The sequence below is a fragment of the Zootermopsis nevadensis genome, unplaced genomic scaffold (genome assembly GCF_977971745.1).
Source record: "Zootermopsis nevadensis isolate Lab colony 2312 unplaced genomic scaffold, Znev_1.0 Znev_ptg000010l, whole genome shotgun sequence".
NCBI lineage: Eukaryota > Metazoa > Arthropoda > Insecta > Blattodea > Termopsidae > Zootermopsis > Zootermopsis nevadensis.
This window is the reverse complement of record NW_028259142.1, coordinates 6,085,955-6,110,104: the sequence shown is the minus strand read 5'-3', so window position 1 is coordinate 6,110,104 and position 24,150 is coordinate 6,085,955. Positions and strand designations below refer to the sequence as shown.

Below are 24,150 nucleotides of genomic sequence, written 5' to 3'. Positions count from 1 at the left end.
AGTTTTTTCTGAATTTACTTCTAGCCCCTGATACTCCAGGTTGGGGGTTGGGTGTAAGGCTAACAACCTTTCACCTGGAAAAAAAAGCTATGTTACGAACACATTAATTTTGATAAAAGTGTTCAAATTTTAATACTAGTAGAAGAAAGTATTCTTCTCTGGTCCCACGTGTTTACAGTATATCTTACACAAACCGCCGTTGTTGTGATGGTGACATTGATAGAAACCAGGTGGCAGTGTAAAGATTTTTAAAATCTCTTGTCTTTAAAGTTAAAAGGTCTCTATGGATGAAACCGTCTAACAAATTGCGTTCATAAGTGTTGAAAGGTAGGCCTATTGGTAACTTTTAAATTCTTAAAAAAATATTAGTCGTTATTTTACGTGGATAAGAAATTAAAAATAAAGATAAAGGATGGCCAACCGAGAATATATATAAAAAATATTCTATTTCAATACAAATTTCACAATAAATGCTGGGCTTCGAACACAGTCTCACTATGTGATGGATCTGTTTGCTCATATTGTCTGTTCTAATGTCTTCGTGCTATGTAGCCAGTAGGATGAATTGCTTAAAATCCTCAGTAATCTCGTGAGATCTCTGATAATCTCATATACTCAGTTACGAATCATCGTACATAACACATCTCAAGTCATTCCAAAGTTGACTATTTTACAATGCGGAGAGGAAGCACTTGTAACATACATCACAACTGACTGTGAAAGAAGAAAAGAAAGTTAAAATGTTCGTGTAGGACGTACGTACCATTTAATTCCCATCAGAGAAAGGGCTCTACCCCCACTCCTTCTTCTGATTATTCCCTCCTACATTTTTTTTCTCGCCCCCTCTTGCGTTGTAACACGGCAGCAAGTAGGGGACCGGCTATTGTATAAATATCCCATCAGGCTCTGGGATGATATCAGTTCTCACAGTGCAACGTTATCAACGCCATCAACATGAACATGGTGCGTACAACAGAGCTCTCTACTGGGATATTAAGAGACTAAAAAGTTTAATTTGGTAGGGATAGTTGCTGTTATTCGTAAGATGTACTTTAATGTTTGCGGTGAATCATTGATATTTTGTATCTATTAATTGTAAATTTTCAAAGCTGCTTAAATTTTGACCCTCTAAATGAAGACTCTAAGACGGACACGGAAATGTTCTTTACTTTGAACTTTAAACTTTATCTAACGTCAGAAATGGAGACTATCTTAACTTGTAGAGGCATGTAGCACGCATGAATAAAACATGAAATATTTTTGACTTCTCAAGAAGGGCTTTGCTCCATGGAGTTAATTATGTAGTTAGTTAGGACGGTAGTTAAGGCATTGTTCATAGATGTGGAACGCAAATTATTTTAAGTTAGAATTTCGCCTCTCTGACGAGACGAATTTGAGCCACGCAGTTGTTTGGCACACACACTAATTTATCGTCTGGATTCTCTTAAAAATCTGTAAGAAACAGATCTTTCTGACTACTCTAAACAAATACAGATTCAACTTTTTAACTTCCAGACGTTTTCTTCATAAATAAATGAAAAATTAATTTATTTGCATCTTTTAACTTAGACTATTGTACTTACGTATTACTGTTTAATTTAAGGCATTAAATAATTTTCGGTCATTGTGAACTCATGAAACTATTGCATAGTTTTATTTCCGAATATTGAACTAAAAACTGTGGTCAAAAGAAGAAAAATCTGAAATACAAAATGCAAAACCAAAAATCGATATACTATTATAGGGCATAGGGCACTGATCATTGGTTATACATCGTGTTTATGAGCGATGTGCGTAAAATAACTGGTTACGCCTGTTTCAGAAGTGCAATTTCCTTTATGTTAAATAATTTCCTGGGGGATATACATTACTATTCACTGTGTGCAATTTAACACGTTCGGGACACGTTCCGAAGCATGGCACTGTGTCTGGCTGTTATATTTGACAAATTACGAGGAAAATTAAAAACTTTAAAGCAATATAGGAATATTTCCATTGTGTAACTGGAAACACTGCTGAAGCCTGGTCATATTGTGTCTCAAGGTCAGACAGTGGCGTGCTGCGAGTGTGGTTCAGTTGTAATACATTTTGCCGATTGAGGACGGCGTAAAGACGGTTGCTGCACTAGTAATCTGCACCAAGGACATGAAAAAATAATGCCCAATACTGCAACAATTTCTGTAGTAATCAATCTGAAATTTCCAAAAATCATTACTTGATCACGCTTAATGTTCCGTTCATTTGTGGATGTTCTTACCTGTCTGCATCAGCAGTAATGGTTCGGCTTATTTTAAACATTCATATCAACTCGTATATAGGTCATAGATGTGAACATTTGGTAGCCAATTCTCGATGGGTCTCTGCCCCTTTTATTGCTTCAGACTTAGTGCACTGTTGTATGTTTCTTTTGTGCAAAACTCTATTGGAACAATCGTTTTTACAACAATCTAATTTGGCATAAACGAACATCTGGACCACTCACGCAACATATATCCGTATCACCTTGAGGTACAGCCGTGTTGCCAACAATACAATGAAAATGTTACAATATTACCAATGTTTTTTTAATCTTCTTCTTAGAAATAATTCTGAAAGAAAAGTCATTGTCTGCTTAAGGACTGATTACTAATACAAAATTCCTCAAGCAATATAAGAATAAGAATTTAAGTTATCTGAATATAAATTAGGAGTGCAGTCTGTCGCAAGACTAAAGCGTATATGAGAATAAAACTGTAAAAGGAATCTCGGTAAAACAACTTCATACTGTGAACTGTACTGATTACTCACGACAGATATTGTAAGGTTTACTTACGTGGATACTTCGATATATGATATGAGAGAAATGTTGGATACCTAAATCACCTTCCTAACGATCGATTAGAAAGAAAATATTAAAATACATGGTTTCAGATTTACGATTATTATACCCACCGGTTTAGAATATCACGCGGATATTGTTTAGTTATGAGAGCAGTCCGGAGTGATAAAATGAAAAAAATAACTGGGTTCAGAATGTTATGATTTGCACGGTTTACAAACTGTATTCCTACCAACGCGTGCCTAAATATTCATGTAATATTCCAAATTGCATTTATACGAATAGTCTGCACTTAACGGTGAATAAAGATAAGTAACCAAAAATGATCTTTGTTAACTGTGAGCATTTATATTACAAATATATGAAGGTAAATATTTCAGAATGCACTGTAAAAACATTAAAAAGTAAATTTAAAATTTTAGACGCTACCAAAATAAAATGCGGAAAATGTTTCAGCGTCCTTTACTAATGACGAATTTCACTATACTGAAAAATCTTAAAAGAAAATTAATTACAGATTTTTGCAAACTTACTTCAAACAAACAGACAATTTTGTAGTTTAACACATATCAAATATCATTTCTTTAAATATCACTAAATATTTACCCAGTGATTAGTGAATGTGAGGAGATTTAATTCGTTTCACGAATTAACTGACAAGAAATATTATACCCTTGAATCTATTAATATAAGGAACACGATTTAAATTTTATGGAATTCCTATAGATTTGTACGCCAGCCATAATATTAATTGTAGCCTAGTCGTTTTGGCTTTTGCGTACGTATATTCAATATCGTATTAAGCGTGATACGAAATTTGTTTATAAAACAGTTTAACCAACCGGAGACACACTCTCGCATTTTACTAAGTTTCTCCTATCTAATTTCAGGAAATGATAAAACTATCTGCGATTATTCCATCCATGCTCCTTCCCTGCTCTTTTCTGATCTCCGAGTCTGTGTACACCTACATTATCCTCCCATTTACGTCTAGGTCTCCCCAGCTGTCTCTTCCCCTCAGGTTTCCCAACCTGTACCCGGTGCACACCTCTTGTCCCATCCATGCGCGCTGCGTGACCCGCCCATCTCATTCTTCTCGACATAATCACCCTGACAATATTTGGGGAGGAGTACAGATTTTTAAGTTCGTCATTATGCAGTTTTCTCCATGTCCCATCGTCTTCTCTCTTAGGCCCAAATATCCTCCTCAACACCCTATTCTCAAACACCTGCAATCTGTGTTCCTCCCTCTGAGTGGGAGACCATGTTTCGCACCCATACAAAACAAAAGGGCAAAATTATTGTTTTGTATACTTTAATTTTCAGGTTCTTAGAAATCAGACGGGAAGACAAAATATTTTGAACTGAGAAGTAGCAAGCATTTCCAGAATTTAATCTCCTCCTAACTTCCGCATGAGTATCATATTGATTTGTTATTGTTCCAAAATATTTGAAATATGTAACACTTTCGAAGGATTCATTATCCATCCTAAGATAATTCTGACCGCCTGCGCAATTTTCTACCTCATGAATTAAGCTTAGTCAAAAGTAGTTCAGAGTGGTTAAGTATGTTACTGCCACAGACTGAAGCGACGCTTCTATATTCTAGCAATGATGGTTCCAAATGATAAAAAGTTAAAATTTTATCTTCGCAAATTCTGTTATCAAGCTTCATGGAAATTCATTTATAAACATTGAACATCGTAAATAAATTCGAGACTATGTTCTCGTTTCTTACAATAAAGAAAGGTGGTAAATATTACATATCACATTACATTTTAATCATCAAACCGTGTCTATCGTTCAAATTTTTAGATTATTTCCCCCCAAAACAGATTAAAATTTATTTTCAATTCTTCAACTAGAACGAAACGGTCTGATAGGAACAGCAAAGTGTCAAAATCATTCTACGTAATCACCACAGTAATTTGTTGAGATGACATTCTACGTGCTAGACAAATGTTGGATATTAAGTTTTCAAAATCTTGCTGTCTGATTCTTCAGTCCAAACTCTGAGACAATGTGGATGACTGAAGCCATTTCCAGAACCCCGCCAGTGGAGGTATTTTGAAACAGAATTGTTCGGCCCTGGAGTCGTACCGGACATGACAAGAACAAAGATGACAGTCAGTAGTTTACTAAGATCTCACTCAGTCTTAAAGAGAAGTCACAACTACTAAAACTGGTACTCGTCTTAAACAATTTTGAAATACTAATACGAAGTGACATTAATTAGTCGTCATCAGAGTTCGTATACTAACATTCGAGAATCATCAAAATTTAATGGTGTGTTTAAGGAATGAATTTCTGTCAGCTGCCGAAATAAAAAACATGTTTCGAAGCAGATCACATCAGTAAATTATTTTAAAACTAAGAAATATTCCCTACCCATAAACATGGCTTCCTGAAGAGTTCAAACACCACTGTAATTATCTCCCTGGTAAAGTTTCTTGGTTGAATCATGGAACAGATTCTCGTGCCTACGTTACTCATATTTGCACAGAGTTAAATCTTTTCCGGGAAACTTTATTTTCCTATTTTAAATCATCTCAAAGTCTCTGCAGATTATCTACGAAGACATTCAAAGTTAAATTGCTTGGTCGTGAGCAAGTTACGTTGTTTCTGTGCTACTTCGTGAATCTGCAATCTTCTTACTTTAACAACGCCTAGATCGATTTCTAAGAAATATCTAGTCGTTTTTCAACCAATTCAGTACTTCCGCGGTGCTTTACTAAATAATAACAACATAATCGATTCTTTGTAAGTAACCTTCGTAGTTAGTAACGCGTCCTGAAATAACTTACGATCATTTCAATCTCTCTGTTCGGAATTTGTTGAAGTGAGCTCTTCAACATAAAGCAAATTGTTTCCTGGACATTATCCATCGTCTAAGATTAAATCAAATCAAAGCTTTTGCATCCTTGAGAGTCGTTGTCTTCTTGAGCCTTTTGGCACTTCGATTGTTAGACTACGTATTTTCTACTTGGTCTTCAATTTTTTCCTTATTTGTTTCTAATTTTTCTCCAACATTTATAATTTTTTTCATTCATATGGTGTTTCACTTTGTTAGACTTTGGGCACCATGTTACCTTGGTCATACGTACAAGCTCCTACCCATGTTGTGTAATTTTCGTAGAATGTTTCTTTCCTTAACTCCCACAAATGTGACGTCCTGCTCAGTTTATATACAATGATTTCCACTTCTGCTATGTCCGGAGTTAGGGATTAGCTCTATTGGGCCCAACAGAGTAGGTTTTACCTGAAGACGGAGATAGACCCCCATCTTCGAAACGTCCTGGTTTTTATTGGTTTTATTTAATCTTGGACAACGGATAATGTCCAGAAAACAATTTTCTTCAACAACGCACCGTCACAAACTTTCAGACTTTTCAACATAAATTTGTTTATTTAAAAGACAGAACTAATTAAAAGTTTTTACGATGAAATATTTTGGCGGTATAACTGAGCAGTACAATAGCCATTATTTTAAAATCGTAAAGATTTACAGAGAAAATATGTAAGAAATATTTTAATATTTCTTTTGCTATTACAGCTTTCGAATGAAGCAGTCGTTCATATTTAGGTTTCCTTATGCTCTATCATATGTGAAAAACATATTGTGAACCTTCTTTCGCGTTTTTCAACAGGAATCATGCTGACAAATACTGGCGTTAATATAAAAATTGTACTGCCATCTACCGTTGCTCCTACATGTTCTGCCACAAAAATTCAAGAACGCTCATTGAATTTTTATGAAATTTGGTATGGACCTTGTGCCATTTGAGGCTAGTCCCAACTCATATTATTGAAATGTGAGGTTGAGTCACTCCTGGGTTCCATTATCTTCTACGAGAAATGACTGCGTTATTCAGACACCATTCCTAGTAATGACGTCACCATCCTTAGATATTTATTGAGTCAAAAGTGTCTGGGCGGATTTTAATAAAATTTGACACGGACGTTGTTATTGAAGGTTGTTCTAAACTAGTAACTTCATTTTCCGCATTCAATCATACTCACGTTACGGATACTCAAAATAGTGAGGTGGCACAATTGTATTCTTCTTCAAAGTGTCAGTGACTTGGAAACTTTGCAAAATGTATTGAACTGCCATGTTGCAGGAAGTTAATTACAAAACTGTCCAATCTAATGCGTATTTAATGTGCTACGACAGCCGGAGCATTCAAATGTCAACTCAAACTAAACATTACAATAAAATAGCTGCCTTTGCTCAACAAGATAATTAACATTTGGTTCCGGTTTTTAACTCCAATTCGCATCACGCCATGCAAGTGCACATCGATTATTCTTGAATGGAGCTTCGATTTGTTCGTTCCTTTTCGTTAAAACACTGTGTGTGTTCTCCTGAATACGCTTGTAAAGTTTCGAGCTAATATATGAAAACAGCGAACCGAGATACCTGCAAATAAGCATAAACGTTAACCTCATTAAAGACTGGTAGTTGAAACTACTAAGCAGACTGACACATATTGAAGTTAAATGAATTCAGTTTGTAGTTTCTCTTTTAGCATCACTGACTTCAATGGAGAATGGGCTTTCAAAGAAATGTATAATTGCAAGGATACGAAAATAATCGAATTTAATCGAGTCTAATTTTACGTTTATCAGCCAAGAAATCGATCATTTATCTAACACATACATTTGGAAATAGAACATTTATCGATACAAACTAACAAAGAAAATCACAGTAAGAAAAATATTACAGAGGTTAACATTTTCCTTCTGTTACCGACACAATTTCATTTTCATTTCAAAAGCTTCTACAAAACCAAACATACCACAAACGATGACCTGTTGATCTTGAACTTCTGTATTTAAGCAATATTCGTGGTGGCTGATATATAATTCCAATTATATTTAAACCTTGGATCCCTGTCTCTTATTACGCCTTTAGTTATGTCCAGCGATATTCAGGTTACTACGTTATTTCTCACGCACTCGGAAAACATCTTTCTCTTTTGTCATCAAAACTTTCAAAACTGCTAGTTCTTCGACTACCTGAACAATTATTCTTCCCCTTGAATGACAACTAATAATCGAAAAGCACCCCATGTGTCGCTACTCTCATTTGGTGCTAAAGAAAATATTGTTTTTAGGTTGAATAAGTCACAACTAATTATCTTCAAATCGTCACGTAGTCATTGAACGGGACGAACTTATAGTATTAAAACACTTTATTTTTGCGTAAAGTTTCTTGCATTATTAATTTAAAATATTTTTACAACGAATTCCCCATCGGAAAGAGATTTTCCTTCTGCAGCCAACAAATTATCAATTCGATAATTTGCCGCAATGCGCCGAAATTATCAACGGATTTTTTTCTGACGATTTTCTGCTGTGACTCAACCAATTTTCTGAAGCAGCCACTACTTCTCTTATCATAAAACAACAAATTTTCTGCATTTTTCTGTGCTTAGAAATTTAGTGTCTTCTCAAGGCCAAAACACTTTCACTACAATTTAAACACAAAACGTTCCCATTCCACAGAAACCCAAAAAATATTTTTCTTCTCACTGATCTTCAAAAACCTCACATTCAGAGTAAGCTATGAGCGTTTTTATAAAGACATTTTAAATTATGTCCTTGTTTAATTTATCCCAGGTTTTTTAAACTACAGGTAACAAAAAGTAACAAATATTAAAGAAACGAACATACTTGCTATTTGAGGTTGAAGGACTCTCCGCCTAAGAACAGGGAACATACAAATATTGAGTAGAATGATATTTCTGTCTGACAAGGAACAGTCACAGTTCTGTCCAAAAGCAAAGAAAATTAAATTTAGTTACGATAATAATTCATACGGATTTGCGGCGTCTGAGGTGTTAGCACCGATTTATCTAGCCCTGGAATCGGTCCTGTTTGAAATTATTTACTGATACGTTAAAGGGATCATATAAAGAGTTTCCGAGGCCCGCTTTAAACCTGCAGGCCGTAGGTTGAATACCCCTTCAATATATAAATAATTAATTATTGCGTTTACATGTATTCGTGGGCATTAGTCTGTGAACGTATTACGTCTACAAATGAAGGTGACAAATGTATGAGTACATGAAAACAGTGATGTTAGCAAGTTTTCTTTTATTATCTGATATTATTATAAAAAAATTTAAGGAAATAATTTTGAGTAATATGTTACGTAAAAAAATACGTCTGAAATATTTGTGTATTGCAAAGAGAAGCCTTTTTAGTCGTGTTTATGTCCAAAAATACATCCAATAATTGGCATACACGAGACGTCCATGTCGTCAAATTTACAATAAACTTTCATTTTGGTTTAAATTTTTAATCAACTACTCCAAACGCCAAATTTTACTAAAATATATTCATCAAAAGTGGAATTATTTTGTGTATATTCGAATAGAGACAGCGCTGAGGGCCACTTCTTACTGCAAATTGCGAATAAGAAATTGCGTAAAGAAAATCATCTGTTTGTCTAACATCGAAATTCCATGAGATTAAGCTTCAGTGAATATTCCTACGTCTCTGTTTAATACATGCACATGCATATAGAATGGATGGACCTGCAGGTAATTCATAACAATATATAATTTAGGTAAATTTTCGTATCTATTTACAACAATGATTAAATATAAATTGTCACACTGTGTAGTTTCGTAAGTGATTACCAAAGTTTCATGTAAATATCTCTTGCATTGGTATCTATAAAAATACTACAGGGAGTTGCAACTAAGAACATAATTCATACTTTCATCCCCTTGAAATCTAAAAATGTCAACATCGTGATGAGTGAGATAAAAATGTTGGGCCTATATTACGTTCTTCACGTCCATTTTAAAACAAAATTCTATAGGCAAAATTACGTTTCACCACATAGTAACCGTTTGTTTTGTGTGGCTATGACATTTGGTGTTTGGGGCTAATGAAAAATTATAGATTTTACTGGACATAAACTGAAAGAAATGCAAAGGCAAAATATGTGGAGTGAATACAGCTCTTATTAAAATTATTTGTGACCGCTGAAAAGGTTTAAATAATACCAGTAGTTAAGAGACCGTGTCCAAAATTCAAATCCTACATACAGATTTTAGCAAGTGTATTATTTCTCCTACAGATCGCAGTTGTAGCTGTGCTTGGTCTGGCCGCCGTCAGCCTTGCCAGGCCTCAAGTGAGCAACACGACACCGATTCCAATTATTTCTTACAACAATGAAGGCGTGAACTTCGATGGATCTTACAAATGGAGGTAACGACATTCTGAATTCTGCATTGTCGATGTTTCTTCGAAGTAACTTACCGATAGTTCTCGATTATAATACTCTTGTCATACCATTTAATTTCATTGTAAACGTGGTCTACCACATAAGTTAATTTATTCGTTCTTCACAGACTATTTCAACGCATTAAGCGCGGAATGGAACGTTTATTTTGTACATATTATACGTTTGTTGTGGTAAGCAATTCTGTCTTCGGATTATCTAGCACTGTGGAGTGAGAAAACGGTTCCCAGATATGTAGCGAAGTTGAGGGCAGAAGGCATGGGATGTACCTTCACCTGGGGCTTTGAGCGGGGACTACCAACTCGTCGCTGAAAAAGGACAGTATGTTACGAAATGTTCCACTGGGTTATGAAGCGGATTCTTGTAAACATGATAATGAAACTCTATGTTCCATAAATGGAGGGAAATTTTATTGACTAACTGGGCGACTGATCCATCAAGTTACAGTTATTTCCTTGTACTTATAGTAGATTTACTGTTCTTAAAATTCTATTACTGCAGACAGAATTCACGTAAGTATTGACCCATTTTTCGGATCTGATACTGCGAACATCGAACGAATGAGCTCCAGCTGTGTCTAAACCTCCATAATTTGCAAATTTCTCCAACATTAATGTGGTGATTAAAACAAAGAGAATGGTATAAACGTGATATATAGTATGCATAGAGAACTTGGATAATAAATCTGAAGGGAGAAGACCTGGTTGATGACCTAGAAGTAGATAGAAGGGAAATAAGAATATGACAGAGTCCAAAGGCAGGTCAGTGTGAATATGTTAATGACTGTAATCTTTCCATAAAAGAAAGAAATTTCTTGCCCGGCTGAGTAACCAACAACTGTTGTAGAAAGACCCTGCATCATGCTGTTAGTTACTCAATACAGTCTCTTAAAAAAATCTGGAGGTCATTTTATCTACAGAACTACACAATTACTTTGTTTAATTATCCTTTTATTGTCTCCAAATGTAAAATGTATAGTGAGTGTGAGCCAAATGCCTGTTAGCACACTTTTGCATGTACTGCCCTCCAAGTCATTTATTTTTATTTTGTGGCCTTCTCCCCCTTTGGCGAGATAATGGTTGCTGAGATAAGGCAATTAGCAGATGATGGCGGGGGAGGGGGGGACACTGGAAGTGCTCCGCGGTGCGTCGCATCTCAAGTGCCGTGACTGAACGAACCTGCCCTTCTTCATTCGCCCCGAGGTCAAACAGCCAACGAGCATCTGCAACGCAAAACCGGTTTCTTTGCTTGTAGTAGTGGCATCTGGTTACTACGGGGTAAACCGCATAGCACAGAATGTCTCTCATTTCATTCAGGGGAATGTTGAGGGTTTAATTTCAATGTTTCCTGTGGTTACGCTTTTCATAGGGTATTACATTAACTGTAGCAATCAAGAAAACGTGTATATGCGGATCGGAATAAACTACACGATTGATTATGAACGACTAACCGCGAAGAATCTGGAAAAAAAGTTCGACTCAGGAATTTATATATTCGGCAAGAACCTGCCTTGCACATTAATTTTCAGTGCTTTGAAAAGTAGATGAACAATATTTGCTGTTCAAAAACGTTGACTGTGGTTTAAGGAATGACAAATATAAAATATATTTATGAATTGTAACTGCGAAATATTTCAGCACAAGAACACAAACTCAGACATGTTTCTGACGTCATTCAGGCGCTCATATTTCGAGGTCTGTCGTGTAATTAAAGGTACTCGCATTGCGTAAGTTGAAAACTACACAACAGTCGTGTCCATGAGATTTTAACGCGCATGACAAATCACAAAGAAAAACTACACATAAAGTGCTGTAAACAACATAGATCAAAGGCACAGTTCAGTAATAGGAAAGATCCATTACTTGCGTTTCTATATTCAAATCACCTTTGTTATTTCATAGCCGTTAAACAGAGTTTTAAAATGAAATGCTAGAGGTATTACGTATGAATAATTATTTTTCATTCGATGACGTCAAAGTTCCTAATATTTGTTTAAACCTGTTTCGTATGGGTGTTAAATTCGGTATCTCAAATGAAGGTAAGAAAAGAGACTGTTGATATTTGAAAAGAGATCGCTAAGTGAAATATTTTGTTGTAAGATGGATGAAGTGACAGAAGGCTGGAGAAAATTAAGAGCTTCATAACGTAGATGCTACTCATCAAGTACGCATTGTTTCTTTGTCGCTTTGGAGCTGCGGCAGCCAACGGAACCACTGTCCATCTCCCAGATGATACCTGAATTTTGAGCATCATTGAAAAGGGTCACAGGGATACCAAAAGACACGGATATAATGAACCTGCCCCAGTGCCTCACTGTCCCACAGTTCCTAAATGGCAAACCGTGGGAGAGACCCTGAGCTCGAACGGTGAGATGGCAACTGACTGTCTGAGCTAAAGCAGGGCAGTCATCAGATATCAGCACAAAAATCAAATCAAAGAGGATTACATGGACAGGGGCATGTAGCATGCGTGTGAAATGAGAAATGCTTATCAAATGTCGGTAGGAAGACCTGAAGGGAAGAGACAAATTGTAAATTCGAGTTGTAGATGGGACAATAGTATTAAAATTCATGTTAGGGAAATAGGATCGAAGTATATTGATCTGCTTAAAATAGGTGTCGGTGGCGAGCTCTTCTGTTTAGGAAATGAATCTTCTCAAGAAGGCCCCTGTTCCGTGGAATTATTTAATATTATTAAAGGTAAAGAAATAATTTCAAGTCATTAGTCTATTGAAACGAAAAATAGAGTACAATTATTAAATATCAGCCAACAATTTTTACGCAGATACGCGATACTTCAAACACTCCAAAAACAGACATCAATACACCGATTACTGTAGACGTATCTTACCATCAACGTCACCGTCTCAGACAATCCGTTTAAGCTAGACGCCACACAGCCATTCAGGTTTCAAAGAAACATTAAGTCATCAGTTAGGTTATGTCCTATGAGGTGTAACGAAGCACAATTATCTTTAAATTGTTTCCGAATGTTCTACATTTATTATTTGCGTTTTAGTTTATAAAAAGGTATAACATAGATACGTTCATTGTTTTTGGGACGAAATTATATGTTAAAAATAATGAAAAATGAAACAGTAGCTTGAAGGAAAATAATACTGCTATGGTTCAAGTAAACTGTGATAATATTAATTGGGAATGTTAGTCTATAGTAATCAATCAATATTAAATGTCCCTGAAAAATATTCAATGATGACGCGTCACGTATTTAAGAGATGATAAACCTTAAAATCTTTGCAAAAATTTCAGAGTGACGTTTAAGTTCACTGTTAGGAAGAAAGAAACCTCTGAATTACATTGAGAGTTGTGTTACACAGAATCAATATGAATATTTTAGAATAAATTATATCATTAAGCAAATAACAATAAACAAACACAAGTTATTGTAATTTTTATCAAGTTAAGACAATTTAAAACAGAAATGAATACAATATTTGACTCAATTTAATAACGTTGCTGAGGAGTATAGAAAGGCTTCGACTGATAAAACGATTCGATATCGTTATCGATATCTGATATCGATAATAAATTTCATATTAATTTTCATAATAATAATGTTGCAGCTACGAGACAGCCAACGAGATACAGGCTCAGGAAGAAGGTTACGTGAAGAACCTTGGAAATCCAGAACAAGAGACGCAATTTGCTCAAGGCGGGTACCAGTACACGGCTCCAGATGGCACTCGTATCAGCCTCACGTACACGGCCGACGAGAACGGCTTTGTTCCGCAAGGCGCTCATCTGCCGACACCACCCCCAATCCCCGAGGCCATCCAGAGGGCACTGGAATACATCGCCGCCCATCCTGAAGAGAACGAAGCTGGAGCCTACAGTGATTCTCAACCTGGTTCGAAGCCCGGTCGACAATACTGAGCTGCCTCAGTTATAAAATGCACATCGTGACTTGACTGTGCAGACACTGGAAAACTAAAATAACAAGGACAGTCTCATAGTTGGGTACTGTTAGTTGCACTTTACAAACATCAAAGCAACAATGTTCATCTCACTGCGTTGCAACACCCATCATACAACTGTCGTCCAAATGTGGCATACCGTAGTTATTTATTTTCAACACTTTTCATGCATTATGACTAGTTTGTCATAATATAAACTTTTCAGAAGAATGTTAATTTCTTTAGGTAAAGTACACATACAGCTTCAAGTTTGGTATTTAAGAAAAGAGCTTCCTATTCTTAATTATCTGTTGAAAAAATGTAAGGATTGTGAGGAAATTCTATGGCATAAATTGTAACTTCGGTGATACCTCATCGTACACGCATCTGCAGATAGTTTTACATTCTTTCATAATTTCACAATCAATCCGACATAGTTTGCGTATTGCTTAAAAAATAATATGTATCATTGTTACAATTTTCATGACAATAAATACACACACGCACAGACATACATTTCTGTTCGAGGCCTGAGTTCCTCTCGCTGGTATTGTTTTAAATGTACTTCTGATACATGATAAAAACGAAACATCTATAGGATATGCTATAACAGCAAATTTAATACAGAGTGAGATTATTCTTTTAGATTTTAAGCGTTAAGGTTAGAAATAAACACCATACTTTTCGCCTGAGCGGTTGCCCGCGGAAGGAGTGGGCAATATTAACATTCAATTTATTCCCGTATCATGGTAAAAGTTTTGTGTTGATGCTTTAATTTTTAACTACGTACATAGTGTCTGTATTGTTTATATGTTTATACAAGCTATATTATATGAATTTACTATATAATAAAATAACTATTTTGACACAAAATAAGCGACTGTACTGCAAATTACTAGTCCATTTTTACAAAGATCACAAAGAAACAGTTGCGAACGACGACGCACAACTCTGAAATTTATCCGTGTAAACCATTCCATGTTCGTATTCTTGCATTATCAAATGTAACGTCTGAATTAAACATACTAAGATATAAATACTTACTGGGATACTGAGAAAGACCCGTTCTTCAAGTGCCTGAGCACTGCGGGTCCAAACTTTTTCGTTGGCTTGATCTATAGACATTCGGTAGGACTCCTTGGACGAGGGATCGGCCCGTCGCAAGGCCTCTACCTGTACGCAGGACAGCACAACACAGTAAAACGCGGACAAACATCCATGGCTTGAGTGGGATTCGAACCCACGGTCCCTGCGACTAAGCGGCACAAGGCCCACGCCTCAGACCACACGGCCACTGCGGACCCCAGATATAAATACAGCCTAGATTTAATACAGATTCATTTAATAATTTCCTGAAAATATTTATAAATCAGTAACAAATGCGTGGTATTTATAGCAGTCAAGACGTCAGTGTTGGTCTTCTGGGCTGTAACGCCGTGCGAAGTTAAAGGTAAATAACGCTGCGGAGAAATCTTACACTAATCATATTCATCCTTGAAGATGGAGACAGTATGTCCCCCCCCCCCCGAAACGATGGTATCTACCTACAAGTATGTGTACATGTTGTCACAACCCAGAAGACCGGAGTAGACAGTACCCAGTAATTAAGAAACTGCAGATAACTCGCTTAATGAACTCTTTGACTGTGTGAACGATCTCACTGAGTAATCTGTATTGTTTCTGCCCTGTTACGCCATTAAGGCGGGCATCCTTTAACCTTTTGTGCAAGAAAACTTGTAAGAGAATTCTCGTGTTGCATAAAAATTCTCGTATTCTCCTTCAGGCCTTACGCATTATTAATTACCGTTTCAACGTGAATGCATTGTAAAATGTTGCGCGTGTAGTCTGGTAGAAACCGACCAACGTTTTAGAGGAGCTTACGGCCTCCATCGTGAGTTTAGTGATCCATCACTAACTGCCCTAAACATGGAAGAAGTCAGTCAATTTCTACCAAACTTCACTGCGCTACATCTCAGAAGACAACCATTTTCATTCTTGTCGCCGCGAAAATCTGAAATCATATTACCATTTACTCTCTTTTTACATCTGTTCCTGATTTATTTCGTCCCTTTCTCTATTCTCCCCTCTTCTCTATTTCCTCCTAGTCTATTTCTCCATGCATCCTTCGTATTTCCTTCTCCTCAATCTTCTCACTTCAGTGGTCTATTTTTAGTGTTCTCCTCATTTTCATACACAAGATTTAGCCATGTTTACTTTCTATCTTTTTCTATGAAAATTAACATATATCTAAGGAATTCCGTTCCTAACAATTCCACTGGTAAGACAATTATAATTTGACATTTTCCAATTGTATTTCTTAGTGAGCAAGTTCAGGTTCGTAGTTCGATTCCCGAACAGGCTAAACCTTGAGATGAAGGGTAAACCAGGCTTTGGCATATTAATCTGGTTTATGTAAACGAAGGAGGCGTGATTAGATAATATTTGGTAGGCCTTACTTCATCCAAAATTGATTGGTTTTATTAAACTTAGCCTTGTTAAATGTGTTAAATTGGAAGAAAGTGGCCATACTCAGTCGCTTGAACGTCTCTCTTCTCGACTTTCCGTCTAGAGGGAGCGTAAAATAAACAAAGGTTACGCAATCGTTCAAATTGTTACGCGACGTGCACTTAAGCCACTCCAGACGACGAATGAACCCTTTCCAGATGTGGGGTGACGATTGCATTACAACCAGCGCCTCACTGCGACTGACCAATGAATCTGAATATGGCTTATAGGCGCGTTCCCGCCGTTATGGGGGAACGAATCGGATCGCCGCATTTAATTGTAATTTAATAACAATTACGTAATGCAGGAGTATTTAAAGAGCGATTGTGGTTGCGGGGCTGTCTTAAGTTTTGATCTTCAGGTCGTGCAGACCGTTCTACACGTACTTCAGATTTTTATATACAACAGCTGAATCATCGCACTGCCTTGCATTAACTGTAACTGGTCTTCAAAGTGTCTCAAGAGGCAATAAATTGAACGTCTCTTAGCTCGCCAATGGCGTCTTTAGTCGTCTTTAGTTACTCTAGAGATTTCGCATCCTACGCAAAACATGAACCCCACCACTGCCTTCTCCATACATTCCCTGGGAATCGGAGTCCCATGCTCACCGACCTAAACCCACGCCCATTATCAAAATTTCCTAATATCCCTTCGGTACTTATCAGAAAATTCGAAGCTGTAACCGTACGAGGGCCTGGCACGTCACTGGGTTTGACCCCTGGCTTCAACAAGCAAATATCGAGACGAGAGTGTGAAAGGCCGGTTACATTAGCTCGTGGCTGGACTCCTCTTACCGTCAGCGGAAGTTAACGAAGTCCTTACTTCTGTGTTCTCTTGAATTCGCACAAAGCCTTCTTTATATAATTCAGTTTTACGTAACTGAAAATGTGCTTACGCAGAAACTCCCTTACGCATAGCATCAAAAGTAAACTCTGAGTGTTGTAATGGCATAAACGTAAGAACGCGAATGGGTTTTCGACAAAACCTCCACCTACAAATATCGTGGATACTTATGTGGGAAATTCTTTACTTTGCTAGCATGCTTTCCTTCTTAATATTAGCAGTATAGAAAGTAAGTACCAATAAATTCACGACGTTTCATCAATTTAGTACAATAAAACAAATTAATAATGCAGAATTACTTCCTTCCTGCTTGGACATCAGAGGTGACATGTCGGTACGAAATGAATCCACGAAAAGAGATCTTTGCTTGGATTTTAATTAATAAAGAATTAAACAATACAGGGCTTTCAAAAGGAAATTTGATTGCAACGAATACCTACATTTTAAAATATCGTTTAGCAAACATCAGTTGAAATGATAAAGGACGTAATTACACATTGAGGTTCCCACGGCAGTGAGTACGAAGATGGCAGGCAATCTTGTAGCGCCGTGTAATCTGGAAGAAGTTTAGCAACTCTTCAGAGCTCCTTGCTGTCTCCAACATCAAGGCGTTATACCCTTAATTAAACGTTGGTCACCTTCTATCAGATTACACGGAGCTGCAACCCACAAGACAGCCTTCTCACAGTAAATGCAAGTAATCCTCAGAGTGAGTCGACTTTCTAGTTGTCACTCGGCCAGACAGGCCACGTCAAGGTCGCGCGAGCAGAAGTTCTACTGATATCTCTTCCAAAAAACCTAGAATAAAGCTTAAATTATGCTTGCTCTCTAATTAAACAGCTCATTTTTCTAGCTGAGTGAGGGCCTGTGGCCTGACCAGACTCAAATTACGTACTAAATTGTAAATCCTTTTCGACATTCAGTAAAAAATCTTGGACGGGATGTAAACTCGCCATAAGGCCTTCACCTACATATGACAAAACAACAGAAAACGGATATACCACGCCTCTGATGACATTTTAATCCACGATTCGAGTTGTAAAACAGTGAAGACCCATGCATCACACCAAATTAACATCACGATCTGCAGTGATTAAACACGCTTACAAATATATGACCCATTGGATTAAAAGAACACCCACAGATTGTGGCTGAAATGTCGGGTAAGGTACTTTAAAACATTCACATCTGTTTCAGCTCCCAGACAGTTGTTACATCGGGCAGAGTCATGGCGAATTTAATTTCCGTGTTTCGTTGCAAATGCGTAAAAGAACAGTTTTAATAACATTGAAATTAAATTTTGCTGGGAAAAGATGCAGTATATCGATATTAATGGTGAATGCGTGAGAATGAAAACGGCACATGTCACAAAAACAAACATTTGGCAAAATGGAAAGTATTTGTAATGATTCAGAAGAAAATTCTGTGACACTGTTTTTGAAGCCTCAAGAATCATGAGAGATATGTTTTAGTGACGTCGAGGTTTATTTATCTTTTAATAGCTCAAACATATTTGGTACGTAATTTTAGAAATTTTTATGAAATTGCGGTTTAAAAGGAAGAAAATTCCATTATTGCATTAGATAAATTCTTCAACGAACGAGTTACAAATCGAGTATTGTGGTCTCCGCGATTATCCGATTTAAATAAATACTTGTGACGCATTTGCTGGGTCACCTGAAATTTTTTTTTGGAAAATTGTGGCGCGCAAACCAATTGAGCTAGCCACATGCGGTTTACGGCAGGTTACAGTGAAACTCTGGAAGATTTTTTGCAGCCAACAGATGGCATAAGCGGCAAATCTTTACGTTTCTCAGTCAGTTGTTTGTGAAATGACGACTGTGCAGGAACGGGCGCGTTGTGTGGGATGGCTTTTTGAGACAAAATCAGTCACCCAGACTCAACGAAATTACCGCACACAGTTCAATAAGTAACCTCCGAATGACAATGCAATAAGAGACTGACAACGGCTTTTCCTAAAACTGGTAGCGTCCATGATCGCAAGAGAAGTGGCAGACCGGGTGTGTAAGCGATGAATGTGTGGAAAGAATCCATGAATCGTTGTACGAAGCCCTAAAAAATCCACACGGCTAGCTTCGCGTGAATTGTCACTCCCACGTTCAACAGTACACAAAGTGCTACATAAGAGGTTTAGGTTATGTGCATACAAGATTCAGTTAGTGCAACAGTTGAAACCTGGTCAACACTTCGCAGAAGAAATGCTCGACCGCATTGACCTTGATGTGGACTTCTTGAAAAAAATCATGGCAACATTTCATGTCTCGGGTAAAGTTCACAGGCACAATGTGCGCATATGGGGCACATGTTGTTAGGGAGCACATACGCGATAGTCCGAAAGTGAACGTGTGGTTAATGCATTACCAGGTTACTAGACCCTTCTTTTTTCAAGAGCAGACGATCAACATGAACACCTTCCTGGACATGCTGGAACTGTATGAAGTACCACACATTGAGCACTCACAGCCACACATCATTCTGCAACAAGATGGTGCCCCACCTCATTGGGGTCTGCAGGTACGCGCGTACCTAGACAGGACATTTCCAGGAAGATGGATCGGCAGAGACGGTCCAAAGCCTTGGCCTCCACGTTCGCCAGACATGACACCACTGGATTTTTTCCTGTGGGGTTATGTCAAGAGCAATGTGTTCCGAACACCAGTTAACGGATTTGATGACCTGAAGACCCGTATCAGGAATGCGATCTCGGATATTCCAGCGGATATGCTCCACAGAACATGGCAAGAGCTCGAATATCGTCTGGACGTTCTCCGTGCTACCAAGGGAGCCCACATCGAGGTCTACTGAGCTCAGTAAAATACTTACAGAGTTTCACTGTAATCTGCCGTAAACCGCATGTGGCTAGCTCAATTTGTTTGCGCGCCACAATTTTTCAAAATCCCGAATGGACTTTGTGGACACACTGTATAACTACAACAGAAAACCAGGCTGTGAACAATCGAATGCTGAGGCGGGTTTAATCGAGCCAGCTGCTCTATGCAGTCCAAACATTGTCTGTATTCCCTGCAGTTCAGGACTATACCTTCAGAATACATCAGTAGTTATGACAGCAGCACAAGTCAGCACAAGTGACCTAAAACAATTAACAAAACACTGACAAACTCCAATCAGCAAATCTGAACGAGTTATTCACTGCTTTTACTCAAGTTCATGGGTCTACACTTGAAGCATGATATTCATTAAAAAATCCATTTTGTAAAAATACGAACATGTGTCGTATTCATTCCCAGCCATTTGATTGTACTTACCATAATTTATTAAAAAGGAAGCGGACAATAAAGTCTACATTTAAATTGCGTTTACTGTTCAAAAAACCTTTTAACATAATTAAGACCTCTATTAGTAATAGATAAGAATAAGATAATTAAATAAATTGCTTACATGGAAGGAAACTGCATAAATATTTGTTTCAACTTAAACGTTTCACCAGAGCAAAGGTGAGTACAAAATGAGAGTCATTAATTTAATGAAATAAACATTGCATAACATTAATGTTAATTTAGTCACACCTTAACACCAGCGTTCAAGTGTCAACGAGTGACCACCCGCATTCCGATACCATAACACGGTATTAACCTCAAATCAGTCTGAAACACTCGCTTACCAATGTATAATAGAGCAGAATACGCGACTTTTGTGGAGTGAGACGTCCACTTTCACTTTGCCTAAATGTCGCGGTTGCATCACGCAGAACCTCCACGCTGTGAAGAATCAGCCTTTGACCTCGGCTCGATTTGTCGACAGATTCTCCACCTTGCCCTTTACTTGGTTATAAGATTCCTGTGGCCGCGAAGGATGATAGAAGCCTCATGCTGAGGTGGCCGTGTCAAAATCAACCTTCTGCACCACCACCTCAGTATGAGGCTCAAGGCATGGCGAGACCATAGAAATAATAAATGATTTGGAAAACTTACCATTCGCATACAATTCGAGAAAACGCTCGAGTAGGAGAAAGGGGGTTTCCCAAAATATGTTACAGCACCTCAGTGGATAAGGACGACAATGTAGGCAATAAGAACCTCTGAAACGTCGGTAAACGTCTACCAGACTACACGGTGCAACAACCCAGAAGACAGTCATCTTCCTTTCTTATAGAACGTCAGACCTAGAAGTGACTAAGGAGGGAAAAAAGATAAACTTTACAAGACAGGGTTACTTTAGATACGGGGAGAGACATGTGAAAATATTATTAAAATATATTATAAACGTAGACTAAATTGGTTCACAACAGGATTCGACGAAGTGTCTTTGAATTGATTATGTTGAAGAGTCAGACTTTTCTGTCGGCTGGCTAGCAGATTTTGAATCTTAAGTTTGTTTTTGTCTGTGCATTTCAACACAAGTAATCGCGATTCATGGACTCATGTGACCTACACGTAGGCATGTAACACCTAAATGTCATTTCATATAATGTTTGTGAAAGCAGATATCAGTCTGTTAACAGTAACACAATTTATGTTCCTTAACACAGCGACTCATTATGCAACGTCATGAATTCGAAAATGTACTTAATACTGCTCCCAGGCAGAATGCTGTATCGAAAAAGGACTTTGACGAAATATGTATTTGTACACATCTTGCGCGCAAAACGTTTATTTTAATATTCTGTCAACGGTGGCACATTAATGAAAATAAGACTTTTAAATGTGAAGTTGGGATGTCCATACAATTCACAAAAATTTATTCATAGGTTAAAAGGTTATCTGAGCCAGCAAGAAGACGAAGAGACGCCATATTGAACATATGTCGAAGTTGTCCTTAATTCAAGATCAGTACTGTTCGGGACTCGACTTTGCGACTCTGCAAGGAATGTTTGCTACTCAACGCTTTGCATGATTAAACGCGCACTTACTACTGGCGATATGCACGCTACTAGTGGCAGCGGTATAAATTACTCCAAATTTAATTAACTATAATACCACACACACTGGAGTATGAGGACTTTGGGCAAAGAAGCCCATAGTACAGGCATACCAACAAGGCGAAGGCAAATACTTCATACCAGTACACAGTGGAAGCGCTGAGTTATAGCATTTCCTTTTACCGAAATGCCTCCTGGTGGCATACGTGAAATATTATGTTCACGGGTGGACTAACAGGTATTCTATGAATACCATTATCTAAACCCAGAACGAGCACTGTTATTTCAAATATGAGTTTTAAAATATATTGCATAAAGCAAAGTGTATTGTAGCCAAAATTATTATAAGCCCCTTCATTATTCTTTAACAACGAATGTCTAATTATGTGTATATTCGTAAACATATATTTCATTTCAATACTGCTATTTTTAAATTTTTAACTAATTAACGCATCTTAATGGTCTTTAAGTAACTCCATTTTTGAGCGAATCTACGTTCAATTATTAATTTTATTGCTGAGTTTGAAGTTTGTATCATCAGCTCAGAGCTATATTTAAAATAATATGTCAATTTTATTTAGACTATGATCCCCTAGCTATAGAGAACAACGAATAATTATTTTGTTGTCATATTTGTTTAGTCATCGTGCCAGAAAGTACGGTTTTCGTTCTAAATATTCTACGAAGCACTTTGCTCATCACACGAAGAGTGGTGAATCTCGGAAAATCTAGGACGTCATACCTGCTTAAAACCTTGAACAAAATGGACTGGGTTCAAGCTTAATATATGTTGTAAAATTTGCTCCAGAAGTATGTGAGAAATTTGTGTATTTGCATATTTCAGACACTGAAACGATAATATTTGTCATAATCACATGAACTCTTCTTGTTGTATGGTTGCATTAATGTTTTAATACAACTTAACTGCACTCCTTGTATTACATTCATATTTCTTACAGCTGGCCATATTTGGAATACGTGTTTCTAATTGGCCTAAGTTCAGAATACGCGTTATATTTAATTTTAATTTTAATTTTATTTCAGAAATTTATTACACGAATATTTTTAAATTAAAGAATTCTAGTACAATTGTACATCCCAAAGCAACAAACCGTAGAAACTTCAAAATGTTTCATCTATTAAAGAAAGTACCAGAATCAACAAAGATTAGCGTGCCCTTATTTGGCGTATATAGACCTTCCTTTTTAGAAACATTTCTTGCAGATGACGTGCTGCAACATTCGTTGGAAGGCCTTGTTTCCCCTACATTTTACCAGCAGAGATGGTCATGAATTTTACCATAATATCCATGTTAGTGTCGTCGGCTTCAGTGACGGCGAAGCACAACAAAAATAACTGACCTTCTGGAGAAATGAGAATTGAGTCAGAAGAAAATGGATGCAGACAAACTAAAAGCTCTATTCCTCTTCCAAGTTAAGACACAGTTCACAGTTTGCTCAAATCTCACAATTGCATTTTCTATTAGAGGGATCTGACCCAACTAACTTCTCGTGACTGATGTAACGACGCTCAGAATAGGCCTATTTGACGTCAAATAGAACTGCTGTTCTTAAAGAATCATTCGTCTCCAGTCTTTTTAGCGTCTCTGACAACTTTCACGGGAATCCTGAGAAGAAGCGTGATAAACGTATCGCCCCAAGTATCGGAAATGATAATTGAAGCAGAAAACTTTAGAATATGTAGCAGAAATTCTAGCAACCTGTTGCCACCGTCCATAGTAGGCAGGTTGAATCCCTTCGGTCCGAAACTAGGTCAGAGGATTAGACACCCTGCCAGCCATTTTTGTGGTTTTCCTCAGTTCCAGCTATGTACATAAAAGATGGCGATGCTTAAGAATTATTCCCACCAAGCATTCGACAATCGCCTTTGCACGTCACTCAAAGCGGAGTAAT

At 37.3% G+C, this 24,150-nt stretch overlaps 2 protein-coding genes across 3 annotated transcripts in view; one reads left to right on the top strand and one right to left on the bottom strand.

The window, feature by feature from the left end:
• The window catches only part of LOC110835981 (folliculin-interacting protein 2), a 490,121-nt gene that overhangs the window by 459,636 nt on the left and 6,335 nt on the right, over positions 1–24,150 (bottom strand). The window lies entirely within an intron of this gene.
• LOC110838416 (endocuticle structural glycoprotein SgAbd-8-like) lies at positions 882–14,881 on the top strand. Its single transcript, XM_022081582.2, has 3 exons — positions 882–963; positions 9,912–10,042; positions 13,660–14,881. The coding sequence occupies exons 1-3, from the start codon at positions 955–957 to the stop codon at positions 13,967–13,969; spliced, it is 450 nt and encodes a 149-aa protein (XP_021937274.1). The 5' UTR covers positions 882–954; the 3' UTR covers positions 13,970–14,881.

Bases quoted from the DNA above. Each gene is read 5' to 3' on its own strand.
- LOC110838416 (XM_022081582.2), top strand. The intron at 10,043-13,659 runs GTAACGACATTC...ATAATGTTGCAG, and splicing joins GATGGATCTTACAAATGGAG to CTACGAGACAGCCAACGAGA.